Genomic DNA, 24,225 nt, shown 5'->3' on the forward strand with positions numbered 1-24,225 from the left:
TAGCTCCATATCTAACATCTGCAATTTGTGATCATGTGTGTGCCAATGGACTTGGGAAGCCCTGCCCCTCCAGTTCTTCTGCCTGTAGCGCATGTAACTTAGCTCCACTTTTTGTCTGCAGCTATCCTCAGTGCATGTCCCATGATCTGCATTGCAATTTGGGCATCAGTGTCAGTTTCTACAGTGATTTCTCAGGGTTTCCTTGATTGGAATCTGACTCTTCCACATGATGCCTAGCCTCAGCAGCTTTGAAAACCTCCATGACCACTTCACTCTTGTATTTTGGGTGACTGCAAAAATCAGCATCATGTAGTTTATACTGCCAAATTCTGCTGCCAGATCATAATGTAGTCTGGCCTCCATCTACAACAGTTGTAATGGACTCTGTATAAAACCTTGGCTGCTGAAACTGGGAAAACACTTCACAGGAAGTTATTTTTGAACCAAGAACCTACCTCAGTGGCATTTGCAACTCACCTCTCTCTTTCCATTGAATTTGCATTTCTACCAGTTGGAGTCTTTGGTGGGTGGAGTCTTAAGACTTCAGGGTACCTTTCCTATAGTCCTGATAAAAAGTGTGAGGTTTCTTTTTAAAGGTTCATTTCTCTAGACCTATCTTGTCTCTGACTTGAAACTTGTTCCTCTTTCTCACTAAATTGCGTGCTTTTCATGGATTGCTGCTCTCATAACACTATAATACAGACTATGATCAATGAGCAGTAACTATATCATTCCCTAGATGTTAGGTTTGCCTGAAATTTCTTTCACCAAACATTTTAGTCCATCTTTTTTTTAAATTTAGTGTCACTCAAGTTTTTAGGATGTGGACAGAATGCAGCCAGATTTTTTATTCCAGAATGAAACAAGAATGACCTTTAGCCCAAGTCTCCAGTAGAATCCTTGTTCTCTTCTAAAATCTATTGAAGTAGGCCTCCATTGTGTATTTCTCTTGGCATTTTGGTCTTTTAGAGTCCCATCATGAGGGCCTATTAAGTTTGCTTACAGTATTCTAGTGCTTTTCTAGCTCACAGCTTCAAACTCTTGTACATTCTCCCTGCAAACCAGTTCAAAAGGCACTTGAACCACATAGTTTTATCATAGCAACAGCACCACTCCAAGTACCAGTGTTCTGTATTACTTTACTTGTTGCTGTGACAAAGTACCTGAGAGAAAGCAACTTAAAAAAGGAAGTGTTAGCATAGGCCCTAGGTTCCAAAAAGCCAGCTCATGAACTTATATGTAAAGTTAAATTAATTATAAAATAATAATAATAATAATAATAACAATAATAATAATAATAATAATAATAATAATAATAATAATAATAAAGGAAGTGTTTATTTTTGCTCACAACTTGTGGCTACATTATGCCATTGAAGACCTGGAGGCATTAGCATGAGGTGATTAGTTATAGTACATGGATCATTCAAGAAGCAATGAAAGATGAATGGTGGTGATCAGTTCTCCTTTTTAAAATTTTACATTTATCATCATCATCCTGTGTGTATGATTATGAGCACATGCAAGCCATGGTATGCATGTAGAGGCTAGAGAACAGCGTTGAGGAGTTGGTTCTTACATATCATTAGTTCCAAAAGTCAAACTCAGGTCATCAGGCTAGCACAACAAATGCTTTGATCCAATAAAGGTATCTCACTGCCCTCCATTCTCCATTTTCCCTTTTTATTCAGTCTGGGTCCACAGCCAATGAGATAGTGCTGCCAACATTAATGGTGGGTCTTCTCTCTTCAGTTAAGCTTCTTATAAACCACTCTCACAAATTTCCCAGGAGTATGTCTTCTAAGTCAGTCTAAATTTAGTAAAGCTGACAATGAAAATAAGCCATCAAATTAGTATAGATGCAAAATTTGGAAGTTAAAATATAAGCTTTCTGTACATATGAAATAATTCATTCATTTAGAGCTGTTGAAATTTAAAATAGACTGCCTTTTAAATTTAAAATAGACTGCCTTTTAGGTAGTGAGCCATTGGAGTAGTTGAGTAAAAGCTATCTTTTGGTCAGCTGTCTAGAAAGATAATGGTGAATGCTTTTGTGAGATTTTACTCAGTTCTCAGTATTTCCTCAGTGTTGCTTTTGTTTTGTTTTTGGAATTTTTGTCTTATTAGTTTTTGTTTGTTTTTGTGGGTTTTTTTTAAGGAGAAAGAACATAAAGCTGGATGGTTAAGATGAGGAGGAGCGGAGAAGACTTGGGGAAGATGTAAAACATGATCAAATATATTGTATGAAAAAAATTAGAGAAAACGAACTACATATTAACTATTTTTCTCAATGAAACAATAACACCTGACAATAAGCAACTTAAGAAAGCATTTATTTGTGGTCACAGTTTGAGGTCATAGGCCATCATGGCCTGAAAGTCATGATGCCAGCTACTTGAGGCTTGTAGTCATATTGTATTGACACTGAGGAAACAGAGAGGAATGCTACTGCTCAGCTCACATGGAATGGTGCTGCCCACATTTATGGTAGATATTCTCACCTCAACTAATCCAGTCTAGAAACTACTTTGCAAACATGCACTGAGGTTTGTCTCCTAGCTGTTTCTAGATCTGGTCATGTTGATAGTGTTAACCATCACACATTGCAAACGAATGGATTTTCTTTTCCCTGGCAGCTCTGCAGAGTTCTCTTATATCACTGGGCCAAGTTAATTTATTTGCCTTTGATCTTGAGGGATAAAACTAAACTTAACAATCTTAAATAAGAAAACATTGAAACATGAGGTCCAGAAAATTTTTGCCATGAACTATCTGCCGTGCTCTAGGCTCATAAGCACTTTTGACAAGGTTTTTACTTTCTACAAATTGTACCTCAACAATGAGTTTCTTTTTCATAATTTTGAGAGTTTTATGTTTATCCATATTTTTTTATAAAATATTGTTCTGAAATAACTAAAATAGCACTGAAAAGACAGCATATAGAGGAATATCCTATTTTATTTTCTTTGCCTATTTTTTTTTTTTTTGAGCTGAGGACCGAACCCAGGGCCTTGTGCTTGCTAGGCAAGCACTCTACCACTGAGCTAAATCCCCAACCCCCCCTTTTTTTTAAGATTTATTTATTTATTATGTATACAGTGTTCTGTCTGCACATATCCCTGCAGGCCAGAAGAGGGCACCATATTTCATTACAGATGGTTGCTGGGAATTGAACTCAGGACCTTTGGAAGAGCAAGCAGTGCTCTTAACCTCTGAGCCATCTCTCCAGCCTTTCCTTTTTTTTTTTTTTTTTTTTTATGAAGACATAATAAGAATTCATCCATGCTCTGTAGTCTGTATATTGGGTCTATTAGTGATTGCTTATATAAGTGTTTAAAGCCATTTTGCATCCCAGACATGGTGGCTCACGCCTGTAATATCAAAACTTCAGACTAATGCAGGAGAATTGCTGTGAATTCAAGGCTAACCTGGACAATATAGTGAATTCCAGACCAGCCTGGGCTACAAAGTAAAACTGTCTCAAAAACAAAATGTAACACCTCAGAATACTGTTTCTGTTTGGCCTCAAATGATTCAGGTATTATCTGTTTATCTGTATACAAATGTAGCTTCTTAGGTGTACAGGAGTAAATAGCAAAAACAACTAAACTCAACTAATTCTCAGAAACTCACATTTTAGTCAATCTTTTCAGCTTTGTTGTTGATCATTTCTTTTCTAGAACTGACAAGTGGCATAACAAAACTGACTAGAGCTTTAATCAGTCTCAAAAGTTATTCATCATTAATTTTATCTATTAACCTTTTGAAATACTAATAAAGAGTAAAATGGCTAAAATCCAGGCAGGAAAACTGAAAAAGTGCAACTACTAGAAAAAACAGCTCCCTGTACCCAAAGTATTGGAATACCAGATGTGATGAATACTTAATCATTTGTAGAGAAAATAGATACACCTTAGTGCCAACCAATTTGCCTTATCTTACTAGATAATCAGCCTTACAGCTACCTTCAAACTTACAGGTTTATTTTATTGCCCATTTATTTGCTGTAGGAGAGTACAGTGAGTAAAATCTTTTAAGATTGTAAATTGATTAATTTCTTTTTTTCCAAATTAATATCTTACAGATGTGGGAAAGTAAGTAATCTGTACTTTGTCATATGATTATTCTTATAATAGTTAATTTTTCACTCTGAGACAAAAATAATTTGGAAATACAAGACTTTGGGATAAATAAATTTAGACAGGAATTGAAAAGAATGAAGAGGAGCAAACTTCCAGTTATAGACTAGATGTAGTAGACCTCTTCAATCTATTTCCATCCAATATAATGTTATAGGTAGTTTTTAGAGATAAAAGTGGCAAAGGATAAAGAAAACCAGGAGCCAGGAATGATCACATGTACCTATAATCCCTGTACTCAAGAGACAGTCAGGATGTTATAATTCAAAGCCAGCCATATTTTTTTTTGAAAAAGGAGAAAAACTAACTACAATTACCTGAATAAAAATGAAAATACAGTGTACCAAAATTGTAGAACGTAACTTAAATCAATGCTGAGAGGGAAATTCATAGCACCGGTATACAATGAAAAGATGCAAGACTAAGATGAAAAATCTTAAATTCTCAGTTTAAGAAACGAGAAAAAGAAGAGTAAAATAAATCCAAAACAAGAATAAGGAAGGTTATATTAAAGAAGTCATTGTTATTTAAAATAGAAGTTTCTAACACTGGGGAGAGATTGTGGTTTTGGACTTTTATAATGTCCCTAGAAGATTTTCATGTGTAATACGAACTTAGCACCTCTGCTGTGAAGGCAAAATATTGTTTCTTATGTTTTAAATTGACATTAGCATGATTCTGAGACCCTTTCATTTGCCTTTCAACCTTTCTTTTTTGTGCTGCTCTTCAAGTTAGTCCTAATTTGTATGTTAACTTCCATATTTCACTGTCCCTTTGCCTCTCTGACTGGGCATAAGCTTAAAACAACAATCCCCCTTCTCTTCACACATCTGCCTTGATTGATTTTAGGATTAACTCTGAAACCCACTCTCATTGCCTTGTCACACATCAACAGTTTTTTAGGCTGTGATCACTCAATGTATCTTGTACTCCTCACCTTGTTACTCTGGCTTACAGAATTTTTTTTTATTTTACTCTTAAAGCTTATAATAAATTTTCTAAGACAAGGCTATGGTTTTCACATTTTTGAATTTTTTGGAAAAATGGCAAAACATCAATATTAAAATTGTTCACTGAACTTTTCTGAAGTATTTCAACTGAAATCATGGCTTACTTCTAGAATGGCTCTCAAATATATAACTGCCATCCTCGTCTTTCCTAATTTTGATATACATCATCATATAAAAACAATACAAGCCATTTAAAGTCATATAAAACAAAACAATAAAATAGAGGATTAGAAGAAAAATCACATAGGGGCTGGAGAGGTGGCTCAGCAGTTAAGAGCACTGTTTGCTCTTGTAGAGGACCTAAGTTCAGATCTCAGCACCATCATAGTAGTTCACAATAATCCATAACTTCAGTTCCAGGGGATCCTTTGTTACCTTTTTCCTGACCTCCATGGGCACCAGGCATGCACATGGTGTGGTACACATACATACCTGCAGGAAAAACACTCATACATACAAAATAAATAAATTTTAAAAATTTATTGAAAGGTCACATCCTTAAAGCAGCTTTGCAATCTGCAGAACACAGTACTAGATTTAAAAATATATATGGAAAGAAAGTTTTTATGCACTTGTATTATTTATATATGAAGAGATACAATAATTTTCCTTTATAAAAATTAGCAATTGGTGGGCGGTGGTGGCACACGCCTTTAATCCTAGCACTCGGGAGGCAGAGGCAGGCGGATCTCTGTGAGTTCGAGGCCAGCCTGGGCTATAGAGTGAGTTCCAGGAAAGGCTCAAAACTACAGAGAGAAACCCTGTCTCAAAAAATCAAAACAATTGGACTCCTGGAGCTCCACCTGGGGCCTGGCCGAGGATCTCTGCATCCACTTCCATCAGTTATTGGATGAGAGTTCCAGCACAACAGTTAGGGTGTTTGGCCATCTGATCACCAGACTAGGTCAGATCAGGCTTTCTCTCAACCAGTAGTCTACAGTGGATGTATCATTGTGGATTTCTGGGGACCTCTCTAGCACTTTGCTTCTTCCTGTTCTCAGGTGGAGCTCCAGGAGTCCAATTGTCGAGAAAGAGGAGGGACTGTAAAAGAGTTGAGACCAAGATTGGAAAAGCACAGGGACAAATAGCCAAACTAATGGAAACACATGAATTATGAACCAAAAGCTGTGGCGCCCCCAACTGGATCAGGCCCTCTGGATAAGTGAGACAATTGAATAGCTTGAACAGTTTGTGAGGCACCCAGGCTGTGGGACCAGGACCTGTCCTTAGTGCATGAGCTGGCTGTTTGGAACCTTGGTCTTACACAGGGACACATGCTCAGCCTGGAAGGAGGGGACTGGACCTGCCTGTACTGAATCCACCAGGTTGAATTGAAAACAAACAAACAAATAATAATAATAGGTAAATCTTTTTTTAATGGCTACTTGAAGCCAGATGTGTTTAATCCCAGTACTCCAGGTAGATCTTTGGTAGTTCTAGGTCAGCTTGGTCTTCATACAAAGTTCTAGGCCAGCTAGAATTACATAATGAGGTCCTGTCTTTAAAAAGGTGCTATTTAAATTTATTTGATTTGACTTTAATTTCACAAAAAATATTAAATGAATTTTGGCTTGGTATGGAGACAGAATTTTCGACAATTTCTGAAATGGTTCTAAACATATTTCTGCCAATTTCTGCTGTGTCTTTGTGTGAAGTGACACTCTTAGCACTGACAGAAAATCAAAATATCAATCAAGGGGGATAGGAGAGATGGCTCAGCAGTATTAAGAATACTAGGTCCTCTTACAGAGGATCAGAGTTCTCCCAGCAACCATGTGTCTCACAACTGCCTGTAATTCCAGCTCCAGGAGAAACCACACCATTTGAGGCCTACTTGGTCATGTGCACATGGCATATTCTCTCTCTTTCTTTTCCTTCTTCCCCCTTGCACACACATATACACACAAAAATGTATTTTTTAAAATAATCAGGTTTGGAAAATGTTGAAGATTCTCCATGTCTAATTATCAATAGTCAGCTGAGATTCCATTCTTCATGTAAAAATTAAACATACCCAACTCATTAGTATGCAAATTTAATTTAATCTTTAATAATAGTAAGATTACTATATTTATATCAAAGAGTTGGCTTTAAAGTAAGTTTCCTTATAGTTTGTTATCAGCAAATGTTTGATTTGTCTACCTGAGGTTGTATAAAAGTTTCTCAGGAATGGGGATTTTCAATGGAAAAAAAAAAGAAACCTAGTCCTAAACTATCCCTTGTCAGTTATATAGCAAGAAAACATTTTCTCCCATTTTGTAGACTATCTCGTTCTCGTTTCTTTTGCTTTTTATTTTGCTTTTAATTCCATGCAATCTCATTGGCCTCTTAGGCGTTTTCTAAATATTTTATCCATTTTACCCTTAGTGTATATTACATCTTGAATTAAATTTGTATAACAACTTAGACTTTGGTTGAGGTTCTCATTCTAGTACCATTCCAATACTCTTTGTATACTTTTATTAAAATATATTGGGCATATTTGTGGGGAAGTCTTTTGAAAATAAGATAGAAAATATATCAGTCTAAGAACAGGAATATGTTAGGCTATATGGCAAAGGAAAATTAAGGTTGCTAAGCAGTGGTTTTAAAGAAGGGACATCTTGGATTATTTGGTGGGGTTGAATGTAATTGCAGGGGTCTTGAAAGTGAAAAAGTGGAAAAGAGATCTAGATCTGATTATAGAAGTTATTATTTGAGAGATGTAGCATTGTTTGCTTTAAAAACGGCCGAGGTCCATGAAGTGAATATGAATCTTCTAGAAACTGGACTTGGCAAGGAAATAAATTCTCCAAAGGGCCTCTAGAAAGGGATGCAGCCCTGCTGGCAAATTTTATTTTAGCCCAGTGAAGCCAGACTACATTTCTGACTCAGTGAAACATAAAAATAAATGTGTATAGTTTTAGGCCACCAACTTTATGGTAATTTGTTACTGTAACACTAGGAAACTAACATATTTTAGGAAAGCTCCCATTATTAAATGGCTATGAACTTATTTCTGCTTTTAATTTTTGCTTATTCTTTTAAGACAATGTTTTGCCATTTAGCCCAGACTGGCCTGGGACTTGGAAACCTCCTTGCTCAACTTTCCAAGTAGCTCAGCTTCCCAGCTCCCAGTGGGATGACAGGCATGTACTATCAAACCTGACAAATAATTAGGATTGTAAATGTTTGGCCATAACATACACACACACACACACACACACACACACACACACACACACATATTGATACATAAGAGAGAGAATGTGTGTGTAATATCCTTGTGTAGTTGTACAAATGAAGTGATCCCACAAGCAAAATTGTGCATTCAATATGGAATAATTAGAAAATACATTATTTTTATTTCTACTTGAATTTCCATATTCATTGTGATTGTGATTTTAAATTAAGTATTAATTTTTCTTTCCTTTCATTTAATTAAGATACAGTCTCACTATGTAGCCTTGGCTGGTCTGGTACTCACTGTGTAGACCAGGGTGGCTTAAAACTTACAGAGATCCTCCTGCTTCTGCCTCCTGAATGCTGGGATTAAAGGTGTGCAACTATGCTAGAGTTGCCCCTGTTTAGGGGACTCAAGGTGAGCTGGCCCTGAGGGTGTGAGAGTAGCAGAGCTAACCCTGCCCCCCACACACACTCATCTGCCATGTGATGGCCTCTGCGAGGGAAAGTTGTCCTCCCCTCCACCCCTTCCAACCCATAGCGGGCATGAGGACTGGCCCTTAGATCACAAGAATGGGAGAACTAGCCCTGCCCCTCACCAGCTGTAGCACACAGGAGAGCAGAACCTGCATCCTGCCAGGGTAGCACACTAGAGCTGACCCTGTTGTCTGGATGCAGGTGAACCAGGAGAGCTGACCCCATATACCTCCTACATCAATTGGGAGAGAGGGCCCTGCACCTCTCCTGGTCAAGAAAGCGGTGTAAGTGTGGGTGAGCTGGACTGGAGACCCTGAGAAAAAGAGAACTGGCCCCCACTTCTTGTTGCAGGCTGCATAGGGTGCGCTGGCCAAGGCAGAGAGCTCTCCTGGGTGGTGACAATGAGGTAAAGCTGGCAGGCTGACCAGCCCAGGGCTATGAGTGGGCCCACCCCAACATCCACCTCATGTATAAACTGTTGGAGCATGTAAAGGGAACAAACCTACAGATCTAAAACTGCAGGACCTCCATGACACAGGACAAGAGAATATCCAAGAAGAACCCCAGGATTGATAGATAAGAGGCCTCAAACTAGACCAATGGCTCATGGCAGTGAACACTTGCAAATGAAGATAAAAGGACTAAAGGGTGAATTGTATGACACACTGGGCCACACTACAGCTTCCATGATGAGATTCTTCTCTTTTTTGTTTTGTTTTTGTTTTGTTTCTGTTTTTCTTGCTTTGTTTTGTTTTGCTTTGTTTTAGTCTGTATGCTTTGGTTTTGAGTTTTCTTTTGAATTTTGTTTTGGGGGGAAGTTAACAAGGACAGAGAGTGGATTTGGTAGGGGGGATGGTTGGAACTGGGAGGAATGATGGAAAATCCACAAAGAATCAATAAAAGTTTAAAGAAAAAACTGCAAGGCCGTGCTTGATCAACATACAACTTTTGGTGCAATTTTTTTTTTCTTCTTTAACAGCATTTGTGTGATAAAACATATACCATATAGTTTACCTGCTTAAGTATACAATTCAATGATTTTTAATAACTTCACAGATATGTGCAGCCATTACCACAGAGCACCTTAAACTTGTTAGCCCACTGGTTTTTTTTATTTTTATTGTTTATGATGAGAAGTCATTAATCATATTGATCTTATTGGGGGGGTGTGCATGAGGAGTTTTTTTTTCTGACTTCTTCCAAGATTTTCTCGGTGTTTGTTTGTTTGGTTTTTTTTGGTAGCTTTTATCAATTTTTCTGTTTGTATTTGTGGTTTTCTTTTTATTTATCCTAATTGGAGTTTGTTCAATTTCCTGCATATGAAAACTAATGTTTTTCATTAAGTTTGGGAAGTTCTTGGCAGAGAGGGTGTTCTCCTTTTCCTGTGTTTCTCCTGGCATTCCCATTACATATATGTTAATGCACATAATAAGTACCTCACATTACACTAAAGCTCTATTCAATTTTCATCTCTTTTTCTCTCTGCTCTTCAGCTTGCCTAATATCTATGAAACTATTCCCAGTTCACTGATTCTTCTGTCAGTTTAAATCTACTCTTAGAGCTCTTTACATTTCTAGTTATTATAATTTACAACACTAGATTTTTTTCAGTTAGTCCTGTTTCATACTTTCTTTAGTGAAATTCTGTTTATCAAAGCATTGTCATCATGCTTTACTTCTTTAATCATGGTTTTCTTTAGTTCTTTGAAAATATTTACATAAGTAGTATGAGTCTATGCCTACTAAATCTTTCTTGGATAGTTTCAGTTGCTTACTTTTTTGTTATTGTTTGGTTATTCTTTCTTATTTCTTTGAATGTCTTGCCAGTTTTGTTGGAAACTGGATGTTTTTAGTAATATAACAGTGAGTACCACACACCCACCTTTGTTATTTGCTTGCTTGCTTCTTTAGTGAGTAGCTGAATTATTTTATTGAAGTTCATTTACTAATCCCTGACTCCTATCTTACAGTGTAAAGCTTCTAATGTAGCCTCAGAAGTACAGTCTTTGATATGTCCATAGTCACCCTGGGGTGATGGTGGTTTTGACAAGGCTTCCTTTGTCTCTTTGCCTCTATAGCTGCACTCCATTTTCTTTGATTTTTGTGGTGGTTGCTTGAGACAGGGTCTTATTAAGCTTTGACTGGCCTAGGACTTACTATGTAGACCAGGCTGGCCTTGAAGTCCTAGAGATCTGTAGCAGGAATCTTAAAAGTTCTTATTAATAAAAGCAAACCTGAGGACAGTTATTGGGGTGAATGCTGGAAGATCAGAGAAGCAGAACAAGCCACATCTACCTCACCTCGTCAGTTCCTCAGCTGATCCTATTTCCTCAGACTGGAAGCCTCTGAGTCCTCATCCAGAATGAATCTTGCCAGGCGGTGGTGGCACATGCCTTTAATCCCAGCACTTGGGAGGCAGAGGCAGGCAGATCTCTGTGAGTTAGAGGCCAGCCTCGCTACCAAGTGAGTTCCAGGAAAAAGGTGCAAAGCTACACAGAGAAACCCTGTCTCGAAAAACAAAACAAACAAACAAACAAAAAATGAATCTCAGCTGAACTGCTGCTCCAAAGCCTAAAAGCTTAACTAGCCAAATACTTCTAGTTTCTGGTCTTTCTCTTTCTGCCATCACTCCCTGGGATTAAAGGCATGAGTCACCATGCTTGGCTGTATCCTTGAACAGATGGATTTCTACCTCTGGAATGTTAGGATTAAAGGTGTGTGCTACCACTGCCTATCCTCTATGTTTTATATTGTGGCTGTTCTGTCTCCAACCCCAGATAAGTTTATTAGGGTGCACAATATTTCGGGGAATACAATAACACCACAGAGATCAGTCTGCCTCTGCCTCCAGAGTGCTGGAATTAAAGATGTGTGTCACCACACACAGCCCCACATTTCACTTGTTTTTTAAAAAAGATTAATTTAAAGCATTATGACTGCAGGCCAGAAGAGGGCACCAGATCTCATTACAGATGGTTGTGACCTACCATGTGGTTGCTGGGAATTGATCTCAGGACCTCTGGAAGAGCAGCCAGTGTTCTTAACCTCTGAGCCATCTCTCCAGCCCCCCCCCCCCCCACATTTCACTTTTAAACTCCACTAATGGATATCTAACTGTTCTGCTTTTTAAAAAAATATTCATTTATTTTTATTATAGATGTATCAGTTTGCCTGTATATGTGTATGCCTCGTGCCAACAAAGACCAGAAGGCATCACAACCCCTATAAGTGGAGTTACAGATGTTTGTGAGCTGTCATGTGGATGCTGGTAACCAAACCCAGCTTATCTACAAGAGCAGGAAATGCTCTTAGCTACCAAGCCATCACTCGAGCCCCTATTCTGCTATTTTCAGTAGCATCTTGCTTGGGGCATAAATTTGCTACACAAACTGATCAGATCAAATTAGTGGTCCTTTGAAAGGTAGTTCCTGATAATTGGTGTTTGAGATTTTTGGGGTGGAATAAGTATACCTCAGTGGTAGAGTACTTGCATAGCATGTACAGGGCCATGGATAAAATCCCAGCACTGTGGAGAGAGGTTTCTTCTGATTCCAAGAGTCTCTTCCCTCCCCTCTTTTCCTCTTGTTTGCTTTGGTATATTGGACAATCTATGCTTGAGCTTGTCATACTCATCTGAAAATTAAGTCATATCCACTCGGGAAGAATTGGAGCCCTCTATTCTGTGGCTTGCCTTTCTCCATAGCGGGGGATAATCTGTGAGTCACAGCAATGTCCTTCTAAATGAAATCTCTGGGTCTATTGGGCTTGCCTTTCCCATAGAATCTTGACCACCTCAAGCTGGGACCAAGACAATCAAGGACTCAGTATTTTTAGTGATACCACAGCAAGGCATTGTCTCCATCCCAGGATTAAGGGCTAGGTAGAAAAAAACCCAGTCTACCCCACACTACCTCTCATCCCTACTCACCTGAAACTGCCTCAACAGCAGGAAGCTGGTGGCAGAATAAACATTGTTGATGGTTCTGCTCCTCCTAGGAAGAAAGACTTCAACTGGCATTTGGGGAAGAGGAAGCCCTATGTTATTAGCTGCACTAGTCTGGCATGAGGTCAGTGCTAGAGAAATAGAGGGAATGAATTGAGGTCAAATGCCATAGATTGTCATTTACTTAATTTACTTTCTGAGTTTTAGTAGATTGTCCTGAATAGAAGTTCCTTTCTTTGCTATATGTCCTTAAGACCATTTCTAGAGATTTCTGATGGTTGGCTATTGTGGTTTTAATTGAAATAACTTTGCCAGTTTTATTAAGGAATGGGTCCACAGAGCTCCATATACAGTTATGCCAGAAGTGGGACTGTGCAAGCCTTTTAACATACACTCTTGTGGCTCTTGTTGCTCATGGTTACTCAGTAGTGGCCATAGACTTGGATTTCTTCCTTCTTGGTAGATTGTGAGTGGCTTGAAGTCAGCACCTTTGGTCTTTATCTATAGAACCCTTGTAGTTCTTACTAGCATATTTTTTCTGTTGTGGCATATAAAAGAATGTCAGTCCTTAACTGACAAAAGTCAATTCTACTTTGTTTTTAATACTTCCTTTGTTATTTTAAGTGTTTTTGTCTATTCATGATCTGTGATTGCTTTTAATTAATTTCTTACTGTTGACAACTTACTTATCTCCTTTATTTTAATCTTTCCATCTAATAAAGTTGCAAAGAGTACTACTACCAATCACACATACACAGTAGTTGCAGTTTTGTGTGTTTCTAAATGTGTATTTAAGTCAATTCTGAATTACAACTTAGTCTTAGATAATAAAGAATTTAAAAGTAAGGGTCTAAGTTTCTGGGTTTTTTTAATGATCTTAATTTAATTTAAAGAAGTGTTAAACATTCTACTTGATATTATACATAAACCACAATAAAATGCCCCTCAGCAGTAAAAGGCATAGGGAATTTTAATTTAGTTGGCATTGTTAAGAATAGTCAATTGCTTCCTGATGTTTAACCATTGTCTGTAACAGGCCACAGAATGCAAACTGAAAGGTAACTTCTGCTTTGTTCAAAGACAGTGAGAATTTTCCTAGTGTTTAAACACAATCAAATGCCAATTATATAAATCTAAGTATAAAACTTTTCAGTAGCTTTTGAGGTAACACCCCATCTTTATGGAAAGTTTAACATTGCTAATTAGGTCCAGCTCTATCTTGAGAAAGGGAATGCAGTGACAGTATTTATGCCAACTGAAATTGTTGTTTTTAGAAAGATCATACCCACTTTACTGCAAGTCAATTTTATTTAAATCAGGACGGTCCAAAAAGAAAAACATTGTTAGACATTCATGATCTGAATTCTGGTGTATGCATTAAATTATGGTACACATTAAAAGCCATGAGATGTTCATTTTGTAATAAATCAGACATTGGTGTTACTCATTAATAGCCTTTTTAGGATAAGCTATTAGGTCTGTCCTTTCTCCCTTCTTCTTAACCCTGGATCACTTTTGTTTCAGGTATATACTTTTGAAATTCTCCAAATACTCCATCAGTGTGTATTCTCTCCCTGGGTGATACTTTTGTTCTTGTTGGCATCTGTGTAAGAGAAACCAGCAAACCTGTCTTCCTCCCAAACAGACCATGGAGATTTGGGCCAATCTTATGCTTGAATCTCATACTTCTGAACAAAAATCTTCTTGTCTTCCTCAGCATCACCCATTTGTACCCTGCTGTTCAATACCACTAACACCATGACCTGAAGCTAGATGTTCCACTCTCTCATTTTAAGTGTTTGTATCTTCCTTAAGTCTAGTGTGAGTGTGTTCCAAGAAAGGTGATGGTTCTTTTAATCTGTTATTAGCAACACTCAGGGAAGGACACTTGAAGCATTAAGAAGATGTAGTCCAAAACTTCACAATATTGGAACTTCTTATGAGAAAAACTTCACTGTATACATAGAGATATTTTAGATTAGGCTCCTTATTTGGAAACGGGGCAAGAGGAAAGGCTATGTGGTCATGGTCATTCTCTCTTAAAGGCTAGGTGTGCTTCCTTCAGCCATCTATTTTTTATGCCTTTCAGCCTAGGCCCTTGAAAGCTATGTCTTCATGACTGATTTTTCTTTTCATGTTCTTATTGGGGTCTCTGACTGGAGATAACGTAACTGACACCCCCTTAATTTGATTCTGGCCAGCAATGTCTGTAGTTTGGACTAATGTTATGGCCTCACTCAACATTGGGCATACTTGGTATTGATTTATTGGGATGGTCTCACTATTATAATCTAGGCCAGCGGGGTTTCAACAGGGGCGACCCACCTGTGGGAGCAAATGAGAGACAGGGGACACAAGAGACGGACAGCAAGACAAGATTTTGATCAAGCCGCCAATCTTCTTATTTCTTATTTCTCTCCACAAGACTTATATAGCATAGGAGGGGAAGGGGCAGGAAGAAGGGAAGGGGAAGGAACGTGGAAGGGGTGCAGAACGTGGGAGACATGCAGGTCGTGCAACTGCAAGATGTCTGTAAGGTCACTGGTCAGGGGCCATTTGTTCTGTTGCTAGGCTACCTGACCATGGAATGCTCTTTACATTCGGTTGCCATGGCACCTGACTGTGGAATGTTCTTATCTTTGGGAGCCTCCGGTTAGTAAACAGGTGTTACTGCTCTGGGGAAGGGCAGTGGGCTTATGACTTGTTCTCTGGCTTAGCTAGTACTTTCCATGATTCGTGTTTGGTTCCTGAAATCTTGGTCTCTAACATTTGATGTCAGCCTCTCAATGTGAGACAGTGTTGACTGACCTCTAGGACAAGTGTATATTGATCATTTCACTCAGTTTTGTTCTTTTTCCCAGGATGCACCATGATGAAACGTCAGAGACCTCTCAGCAGCAGTGAGAGTTCAGATGAGTGTGAGTAGAACTAGCTAGTAACCTGTGTATCTTTGCCTCTTGAGGATCTCTTCTTTGACTAAAGAATAAACTGTTTCGCGCTTCCTCCAGCAGTTAAAATGTTTCTGAGAAGGAAAGGTCAAGATCCATTTTTTTCATTTAATTTCATTAGAAATGTATAAATTAAGTAGAAGAATTGGTTTTATGTGTCATACAATACTTTGATTTTTACTTTAAATTTAATTATAACAAAAGCTAAGTCTACCAATGCTTTGATAGAACTTCTCTAGAAAGGAAAAAAAAAGTATTGAGAATATAAACTGTAAATCCTGATTTTGATTATAACTACAGTGCTAAATGTTCCACATTCTTAGTTTTTCTATGGATTTTTTGGGGGGGGACATTGTTTTGTTTTGTTGGTAGATCGTTTTCTCCAGGCAGAATATGAATTGGGTTATTCCAAAATATTATGAGGTATGATTACACCAAGTTGAATCTTCATAGCCATTATTAAAGCTTTTGTAGTCTCGATGGTCCCTAATAAACAATAAACTCCATCAAGACTCTCTCTTCGGTACAAATGAATACTTTCTTCTGTATTATGAGATTTCTAGTCTCCTGTCTTTCATGTATCTAGTTAGTTGTCATTTAGTTAGAGTAGTGGGTAATGTGTTTCAGTATTTTTTCTAATTATCTTTTGCAGGTCCTTCCACTTCCTTTACTTCTAGCTCAATGTATAGGAAAAAGTCAAAAAATCCTAAGGAACATAAGAAGTCTGCTGAGGTGAGATTAGATATTCAATTTTACACTTTACTAGTATCTATCTCTTGCCAACATACTTACAATACTCAGAATTTGAAAATGTGCAAAGAAATATATACCAGTGGATAGATAGGCTATTTTCTGATGATTGCTTATCTTCCAAGAAATATTTCATTTCTTTTCTCCTTTATGAGAATGGTAATTTTTACACTGATTTCATTTGAAGAATAAATTCCCAGCATTATAGTATAGATTCCCCTAGCCAGGAAATCAAAGAGAGTTAGACTTGGAGATCTGTGAAGGATCCCAAGCTCGTATACCTTAGTGTTGCAAAGTTACTTTAGAGGGTGCAAGAAGGGATAGGTTCAAGAGGTTGTGAGTGGAGAGGGGAGGACTAAGTCCTAACACCTTTTGAAATACTACTAGAATAGAAAAAAAGAGTTCACTTCTCTGATGCTGGTCATGTGCCCCAAGAGTAACAAGCTATCAGAATTGTACTAGCCTTTCTTGGATCATACAGACTTTCCTTGGTGGAAATTAAATTATAAAATTTGATCCTATGCTCCTTCATTTTCACTAAGAATAAACATCTGTAGCTAGAAAGGAAGAAGAGAGTGCATTAGTTGTCTGTTTCTGCATTGCAAATAATCACAAGATTAATGGCTTAAAACAGTTTACATTTTCTCAGTTTCTGTGAGTCAGGAGTTTGTACTGAATGTGACTAGATTCTGTGTTCATAGTCTTTCAGAGCTGCAATCTCTGCTTACTGGGATGTTCTCACTAGGGATTAGAAAAGAATTTACTTTTCAATTTATGGGCAGAATTCCTTTCCTTGAAGCTAAAAGACTTGAGATCCTTGTTTTTCCTGTAGTCTTTTGACAGAAAGCACTCAGTTCCTAAAGGATTTTATAGTTTCTTGCAATTTGGCCTTCTCTCACAACAGGGCCAGTTTCTTAGAGGCAGCAAAGAGAATCTTTTTCTCTCATATGCTAAGATGAAATTTTATATGACATAATAATGATAATGACATCAACATATCTTTAAAAATTGCTTTATATTCTAAAACATTTGCCATAGTCTATGGTTAGAAGCAAGTCATAGGTTATACTCATTCTAACAGAAATAGAGTAACTGATGGGGATTATTTTTCAAGTGTATCCATCAGAGAGCATTTCTTCTTTTCTCAGTAGTCATGTTTTATCTCCTTTTGTTGTCAGGGATCTTTGTGGGCCTGGTAGACTGTGAGGGTATTTTTCATAAGTGTTTACCATACAGGAAAAACTTAGGGAATATAATGCACAAAAACTGGACTGGAGGGGACTGGAAAGATGGCTCACAATTAAGAACACTGGCTGTTCTTCCAGAGAATTTAGGTTCAACTCACAACCATCTGTAATTCCACTTCCAGGGGATCTGACACAGTCAGTGGGCACACATGTGCTACACATGCATATATGCAGACAAAACACTCATATACATATAATAAGAATAACTCTTTAAAAAAAAATTTAAGAATACTGTTGAGTGTTTAATAGAATTTCCTCTAGTCTAGGTTTGTCTGTATTTGTCTTATGATTAGACTATAATTAAGGTTTGGGGAGAATGATATAGCAGGATGAAGAGCCCTTCTTGTCACATTATATCAAGGATTATCATTTGATTAACATGAGGTTTCTCCAGTATTAACATTCGTTTTTTTTCCTTCCTTTTTCTTGTTCTTTTCACTAAGACTAAAATACAGGGATAATATTAGGCAAGGAATCACTTCCTGAAGGAAAGAATTAACAAATATATTTGATAATATCCTGTAGAAATTTTTATCTTCTCCCTGACTTAAAAAAATATAGGGCTGATAAGATAGCTCACTGGGTAAAGGCACTTGGTGCCAAGTTTGACAACCTAGTTTTGTCTCCAGAACCCAATATAGTAGAAGTAGAGAACCCACTCCAGCAAGTTGTCCTCTTACTCTGACACTTGAGGTGTGGCACATCCACATCCACACACATCCATGCGTAATGAATAAGTAATGAAAATGAATTTTAATTATGTACATTATTTTAATATGGGCTTTATATATTTACTTTATAATTTAGGTTTTTTAAGAAGTATTAAGTATTGAACCTATGCTTTGTATATGGTTGGCAAGTACTATATTATTGAGCTACATCCCCACCCTACTTTATATTTTAGGTTGTAATCCTACATAATTTTTTTAGTTCTATATGTATTTGCAACCAGCCACTGTTTCTCCTCATTCCTCTCCTCCTAGGCTCCCTCACATCCCCTCTGCCCCCTCATCCACTCTTCCTCCATGTCTATTCAGAAGAGGGAAGGCTTCCCATAGATATCAACCAAACATGGCGTATCAAGTTAAAGGCTGGACAAAGCAACCCAGTATGAGGATAAGGGTCCCAAAAGCAAACAAAGAGTCAGAGACAGCCCCTGTTCCTACTCTTAGGAATCCCAGAAGAAGACCAAGCTACACAACTGTAACATATATGCAGAGGGTCAGTCCCATGCAGGCTCCCTGGTTGGTTGTTCAGTCTCTGTGATCCCCTATCAACCTAGGTTAGTTGATTCTGTAGGCCATGTTCTCGTGGTGTCCTCGAACCCTCTGGTTCCCATAATCCTCCCCCTCTTCTGCAGGATTCCCCAAGGTCCACCTAATGTTTGGCTATGGGTCTCTGCATCTGTTTTCATCAGTTCCTGGATGAAGTTTCTTTGATGACAATTGGACTAGGCACCAATCTACAAGTATAGCAGAATATCATTAGGAATAATTTCATTGACTTTTTTTAACCAGTCATGTTTGGTACTATCCTAGGTCTCTGGGCTATCCAGCCTCTAGGTCCTGGCTCTCTAGGCAGTGTCAGGGGTGGGCTCCCTTTTGTAACATAGGTCTCAAGCTGGACCAGTCATTGGTTGGCCACTCCCACAATTTCTGTGCCACCTTTGCCCCAGCACATCTTTTAGTCAGGACAAAGTACAGGCTGAAGGTTATGTGGCTGGGTTGATGTCCCAATCCCTCCACTGGAAGTCTTGCTTGGTTACAGGAGATGATTGGTTCAGGTTCCATATACCCCATTGCTGGGAATCTTAACTAAGGTCACCCTCATAGATTACTGGGAATTTCCATTGCACTAGATTTCTAGCTTGTCTCTAGAATGTCTCCTAATTCCAGTTGTTTCTCCCAGTACTCTCTCACTCCAACCTCCCTCAACTTGATCCTGCCTCTTCCCCTTCCTCACCGCACCCTCTCCACCTGCAATGTCTATTCTATTTCCCCTTCCCAGGGAGATTTTATACATCTTCCTTCGAGCTCTCCTTGTTACTTAACTTCTCTGGGTCTGTGGATTGTAGCATGGTTATCCTTTACTTTACAGCTAATATCTTCTTACAAGGGAGTCCATGTCTGTTTTTCTGGGTCTGGGTTACCTCACTCAGGTTGTGTAAGATGAATTGCTAAACAGTCTTATTAATTAAAAACTCAGAGCCAGATTTGGGGGTAAAACCTGAGAGATCAGAAAAGCAGAAAGAAGCCAGCCACATTCTTACCACTTGGAAATCCTCAGCCAAAAAGACCTATTTCCTGTATACCCACGCCTATATGCTTTTCTGTTCTGCATCTCACTTCCTGTCTCTACCTAGCTATATCACTTTTTGTCTGTCTGTACAGACCTCCAGACTTGTATGGTTAGTGCTGGGATTCAAAGTGTGTGCCACCACGCCTGGCTATGTTCCCAGTGTGGCCTTGAACTCACAGAGATCTGGATGGATCTCTGCCTCCCAAATGCTAGGGTTAAAGGCGTATGCTACCATTGCCTGACTTCTGTTTACTATAGTGGCTGGCTTTTTCCTCTGATCATCAGATAAACTTTAGTAGGGTGCACAATACATTGGGGGACAAAAATATATCACCACATTCCCCCCCCCCCTTTTTTTGGTTTTTCGAGACAGGGTTTCTCTGTGTAGCTTTGTGCCTGCCCTGGAACTCACTTGGTAGCCCAGGCTGGCCTCGAACTCACAGAGATCCACCTGCCTCTGCCTCCCAAGTGCTGGGATTAAAGGCGAGCACCACCAATGCCCGGCCTCCCCTTTTTTGTCTAAAATAAAAAATTATAAATAATGTAAGAAAAACTATATAAAATAAGTACAATATATAAGGCAATAAATACGTCAAAAATGTCTAGTCCATTTGAATTTGACAAATTCAGAGAAAAATTTCTATTATCTATCCTATTTTTGTGAATCTTTTGATGTCTTTCAAACTTATACACTTTACACCTCTTTAGTGAATTTCTTTTCTGAATTTCTTAACAAGGAAAACTATAACTATCTACTCTTTCAACTCCCTCAGAGACCTGAGAAGGAAATAATATTACCTAGTTAAACAGGAAGTCAAACAAGCTATTTCCAAAAAATTTTGAGTTATGACAGAAACAACTGGCTGCCTGGACAGTCACCCAAGGTTTCTCTGCAACATTGGGGCACCCCATCTTTGGCCTACAGGCCTAGCATATCTGACAGACTCAGCTGTGAAGCAGGATTTTCTAAAGAGCTTTCCTACCTTGTCTTGGCAAGGATCAGCAGTCCTTTCTTTTGTGTCTTGCTTGTCCGTTTTGGACAGCATACTGTTACAATGAAGGCAATGGCATTTTCTTGCCCGGTGGTTAACTTTTGCCACAAAGAAAGTACTTCCATAAATAGTTTCTTCAATGCCCATCATCTTCTCTGAAGTAGATTGGTACTGCTAGGAACAAACATGTCTCATTGTCATAAAAAAAGAAAAAAAGCTGTTACTAAAACATCTTAAATGCTATATTCTGTAGATCTTTAAAATGTTTGAAGATGACCTGTCTATCTAAAATATATCTCTGTTTGACCTTGAAAACATACCTAATATATAAGTTTGATTGTAATGACTAACTACTAACTTTTATTTCTTTATATCCTAATTAGTTGGTAATAATAACTTTCAAGGACCTGAAATTTGCATTACATTGTTAAATGACCTGTATAGGTACAATACATTGAACAAGATTAGAAATATATGTACAGTATTTTCTAACAAAATCTCAAATTTGTATTAATATACATAATTTGTATATATTATACAAAAGTCTATTCCAATGTAAAATACTTAAAACAAGTAGTTGCTTTCTAAAAGTAGATTCAATAATCTACCTTTTTATCCTATATCTATATACTCTTTTTCTTTTCAGAGTAGATTCAATAATTACCTTATATTGTATCATATCCATATCCTCTTTTTTTCTTTTCAGAGTAGATTCAATAATCTACCCTTTATCCATCATTTCTATCTTTTTTTTCAGAGTAGATTGAATAATCTACCTTTTATCTTATATCTGTGTCCTCTTTTTTTCTTTTTCTTCACACAAGAACCCTAAATCTAATCTCCTTTGTTTAGCCTTTTTTCTGATAATTATCAATTAACAACTTGTAACCAACAATCCTAAACAATGACAATTATCCATAACCCATTGAATGACCAGAAACCACCCACCCCACCTCGTGGGATGTGGGTGTCATTTTCTTAAAATTACTTCCTGCTGTGTGAGGGTGAAGACATCTTTAGGGGATTCTGAAAAGAAAATGTTGGGGTTAATTGTCAGGTTCTGGAATTATTTCTGTATTATTTCTTGTTTAGCCTCTACATAATGCAAAAGTGCAAGGGCTTGTCTCAAGTTCTTGCTTTAGTCATCTGTGAGGCTAGATCATCTCAGCTAGCCATCTTGAAATGGTCCTGAGCAGTTTGTAGTTCAAAGCCTATCTTTGTATGGTGTCTGTCAGCTTAGTGGTGTTATCATTGTCCTGATAGAATCACCATTATGGGGCCCCATCATCTTTTTGGAGACTTCAAAGTTGCTGTTAAGTGTGGTCATGGTTCCCTGCAGAAAACTAATAAGAGACTCAAACCTGAAGTCATGTACAGGAAGCTAGATGAAGCCTTTTTTTCTAGGATCAGTTAGTACTCTATATGACCATTAATATCATGACAAAAGTTATATATACATATATATATATATATATATAAATCTTATAAATTTTGACATAAAATTCATACCTTAAGAAAAGTTTAAAGAATTAAAATAGAATCAAAGAATTGAGATTAGTGGCAATAGAATAGTCCCTTAATTTTTTTGTTCTGTCCCATATCAGAAGATGGTTCTTCTGACATGATACAGAGATTTTGCATTTTCCTTTAACAAGCATGCTTGGGTTTAGAGAAGGAGAGATCCATTCTCCAACTCCAAAGCCAGCTTTAATTTTTAATTGAACTGGAACTACATAAAGACCATTTGTGTTAAGTGTCTGTAGAGAAGAGGAGAAACAAACATTTAGGAAGACTTACAAAATTTTATATGTGATATACTAATAGGCTAGTTTACTCTTTTTCTTGGGACATTTTTTCTGGATGATTTGTCCTTTTTCTTCAAATGTCTCATTTGTCCAGTGTTCCTCTGATTCCTTAGCCTTCATTCTCCTGAAAGACAAAAACAAAAACCATCCCCCAACCCTAACTTTGGGGAGGTTCCCCTTTGACAAGTTATATCTTATTAAATAAAAAAAAACAGTTGTATAAATTAATTTAAATTGAGTGATCATGATAGCTGAACTATCATGAACTATTACCTTCTAATCAAGAGGTCTTTCTTGTTTGAATTGAACCTTTATCAATTTTGATGGTATCCATAGCTTATCTTTTCCTGTAGAAACAAAAGCAAAGCTTCATCCCCAGTGTAATACATATCCTGGTTTCCATTCTGAGGTCAGCACATCTTTAAAGTATATAGGCTGATTTAATTCTATGTTATTTTTTTTTCTGTTATCCAATGTCTCTACTCTGCTGTTGTTCCTTTCTCATTAGCACTGAGAAAATCCAAAGTTAATAGAGCATTATGTAATCTATTTATGGGGGGGTTTTGTTACCTCTTTCTGTTTATATAGCATATCCTCTTGAGTTCATTTTGATCTTTCTATGACTGCTTGGCCTGTAGGATTGTGTGGTATACCTGTAATATGCTTTGTATTGTAATAAGAAAAAAACTGTTCCATTTTACCAGAGACATGTGCTGGAGCATTGTCAGTTTTAATTTGTGCAGGTATACCCATGATGGCCATAACAAATAGCAAATGCATGATTACAAAATCAGCCTTTTCAGAACTCAGAGCAGTTGCCCACAGAAATCCTGAACAGATATCAATGGTGTGGTGTACATACTTCAATTTTCCAAATTCTGCAAAGTAAAACACATTCATCTGCCAGATTTCATTTCTCTGAGTACCCTTTGGTACATCCTGCTGGTAATGGAGTCTGATTGTAAAAAGAACAAGTAGGACATTTCTTTATAATTTTTTTGGCTTGTTGCCAGGTTATGGAAAAATCCTTTTTTAAACCCTTACTATTGAAATGATATTTTTTTCTATGAAATTCTGAGGCCTCCAGCACATTTCCTATCAATAGTTTATCAGTCTCATCATTACCTGGCAGACCCGTATGGGATCAGATGTGAATTATATATAAGGGATGCTTCCTATTCCTGATTGTATCTTGTAACTGAATAAATAACAAAGTTAATTCTAACTCATCAAGGATAGATTCTGCAGTCTCAATATGTAAGACCACGCTTTCAACCTACTGAGAGTCAGTAAATATGTTGAGAGGTTCCAAAAAATCCATTAATACCATCAGAATAGCATGCAATTCTAATTTTCGAACCAAATTAAAAGGTCTTTAAACCACTTTACTTAAATTTTCTAATTTGCAACCTGCGTTTCCTTGTTTGTTTGCATCTGTATAAAATGTAGGGGCC

At 37.6% G+C, this 24,225-nt stretch overlaps 1 protein-coding gene across 1 annotated transcript in view; it reads left to right on the forward strand.

Moving 5' to 3' along the window:
• The window catches only part of Jade3 (jade family PHD finger 3), a 130,160-nt gene that overhangs the window by 38,858 nt on the left and 67,077 nt on the right, over positions 1-24,225 (forward strand). The window contains exons 3-4 of the mRNA XM_036174852.1: positions 15,593-15,649; positions 16,332-16,411. Coding sequence (XP_036030745.1) covers positions 15,601-15,649; positions 16,332-16,411 — 129 coding nt within the window. The 5' untranslated portion in view covers positions 15,593-15,600. The remainder of the gene's footprint in view (positions 1-15,592; positions 15,650-16,331; positions 16,412-24,225) is intronic.

The sequence above is a fragment of the Onychomys torridus genome, chromosome X, assembly GCF_903995425.1.
Source record: "Onychomys torridus chromosome X, mOncTor1.1, whole genome shotgun sequence".
Classification (NCBI taxonomy): domain Eukaryota; kingdom Metazoa; phylum Chordata; class Mammalia; order Rodentia; family Cricetidae; genus Onychomys; species Onychomys torridus.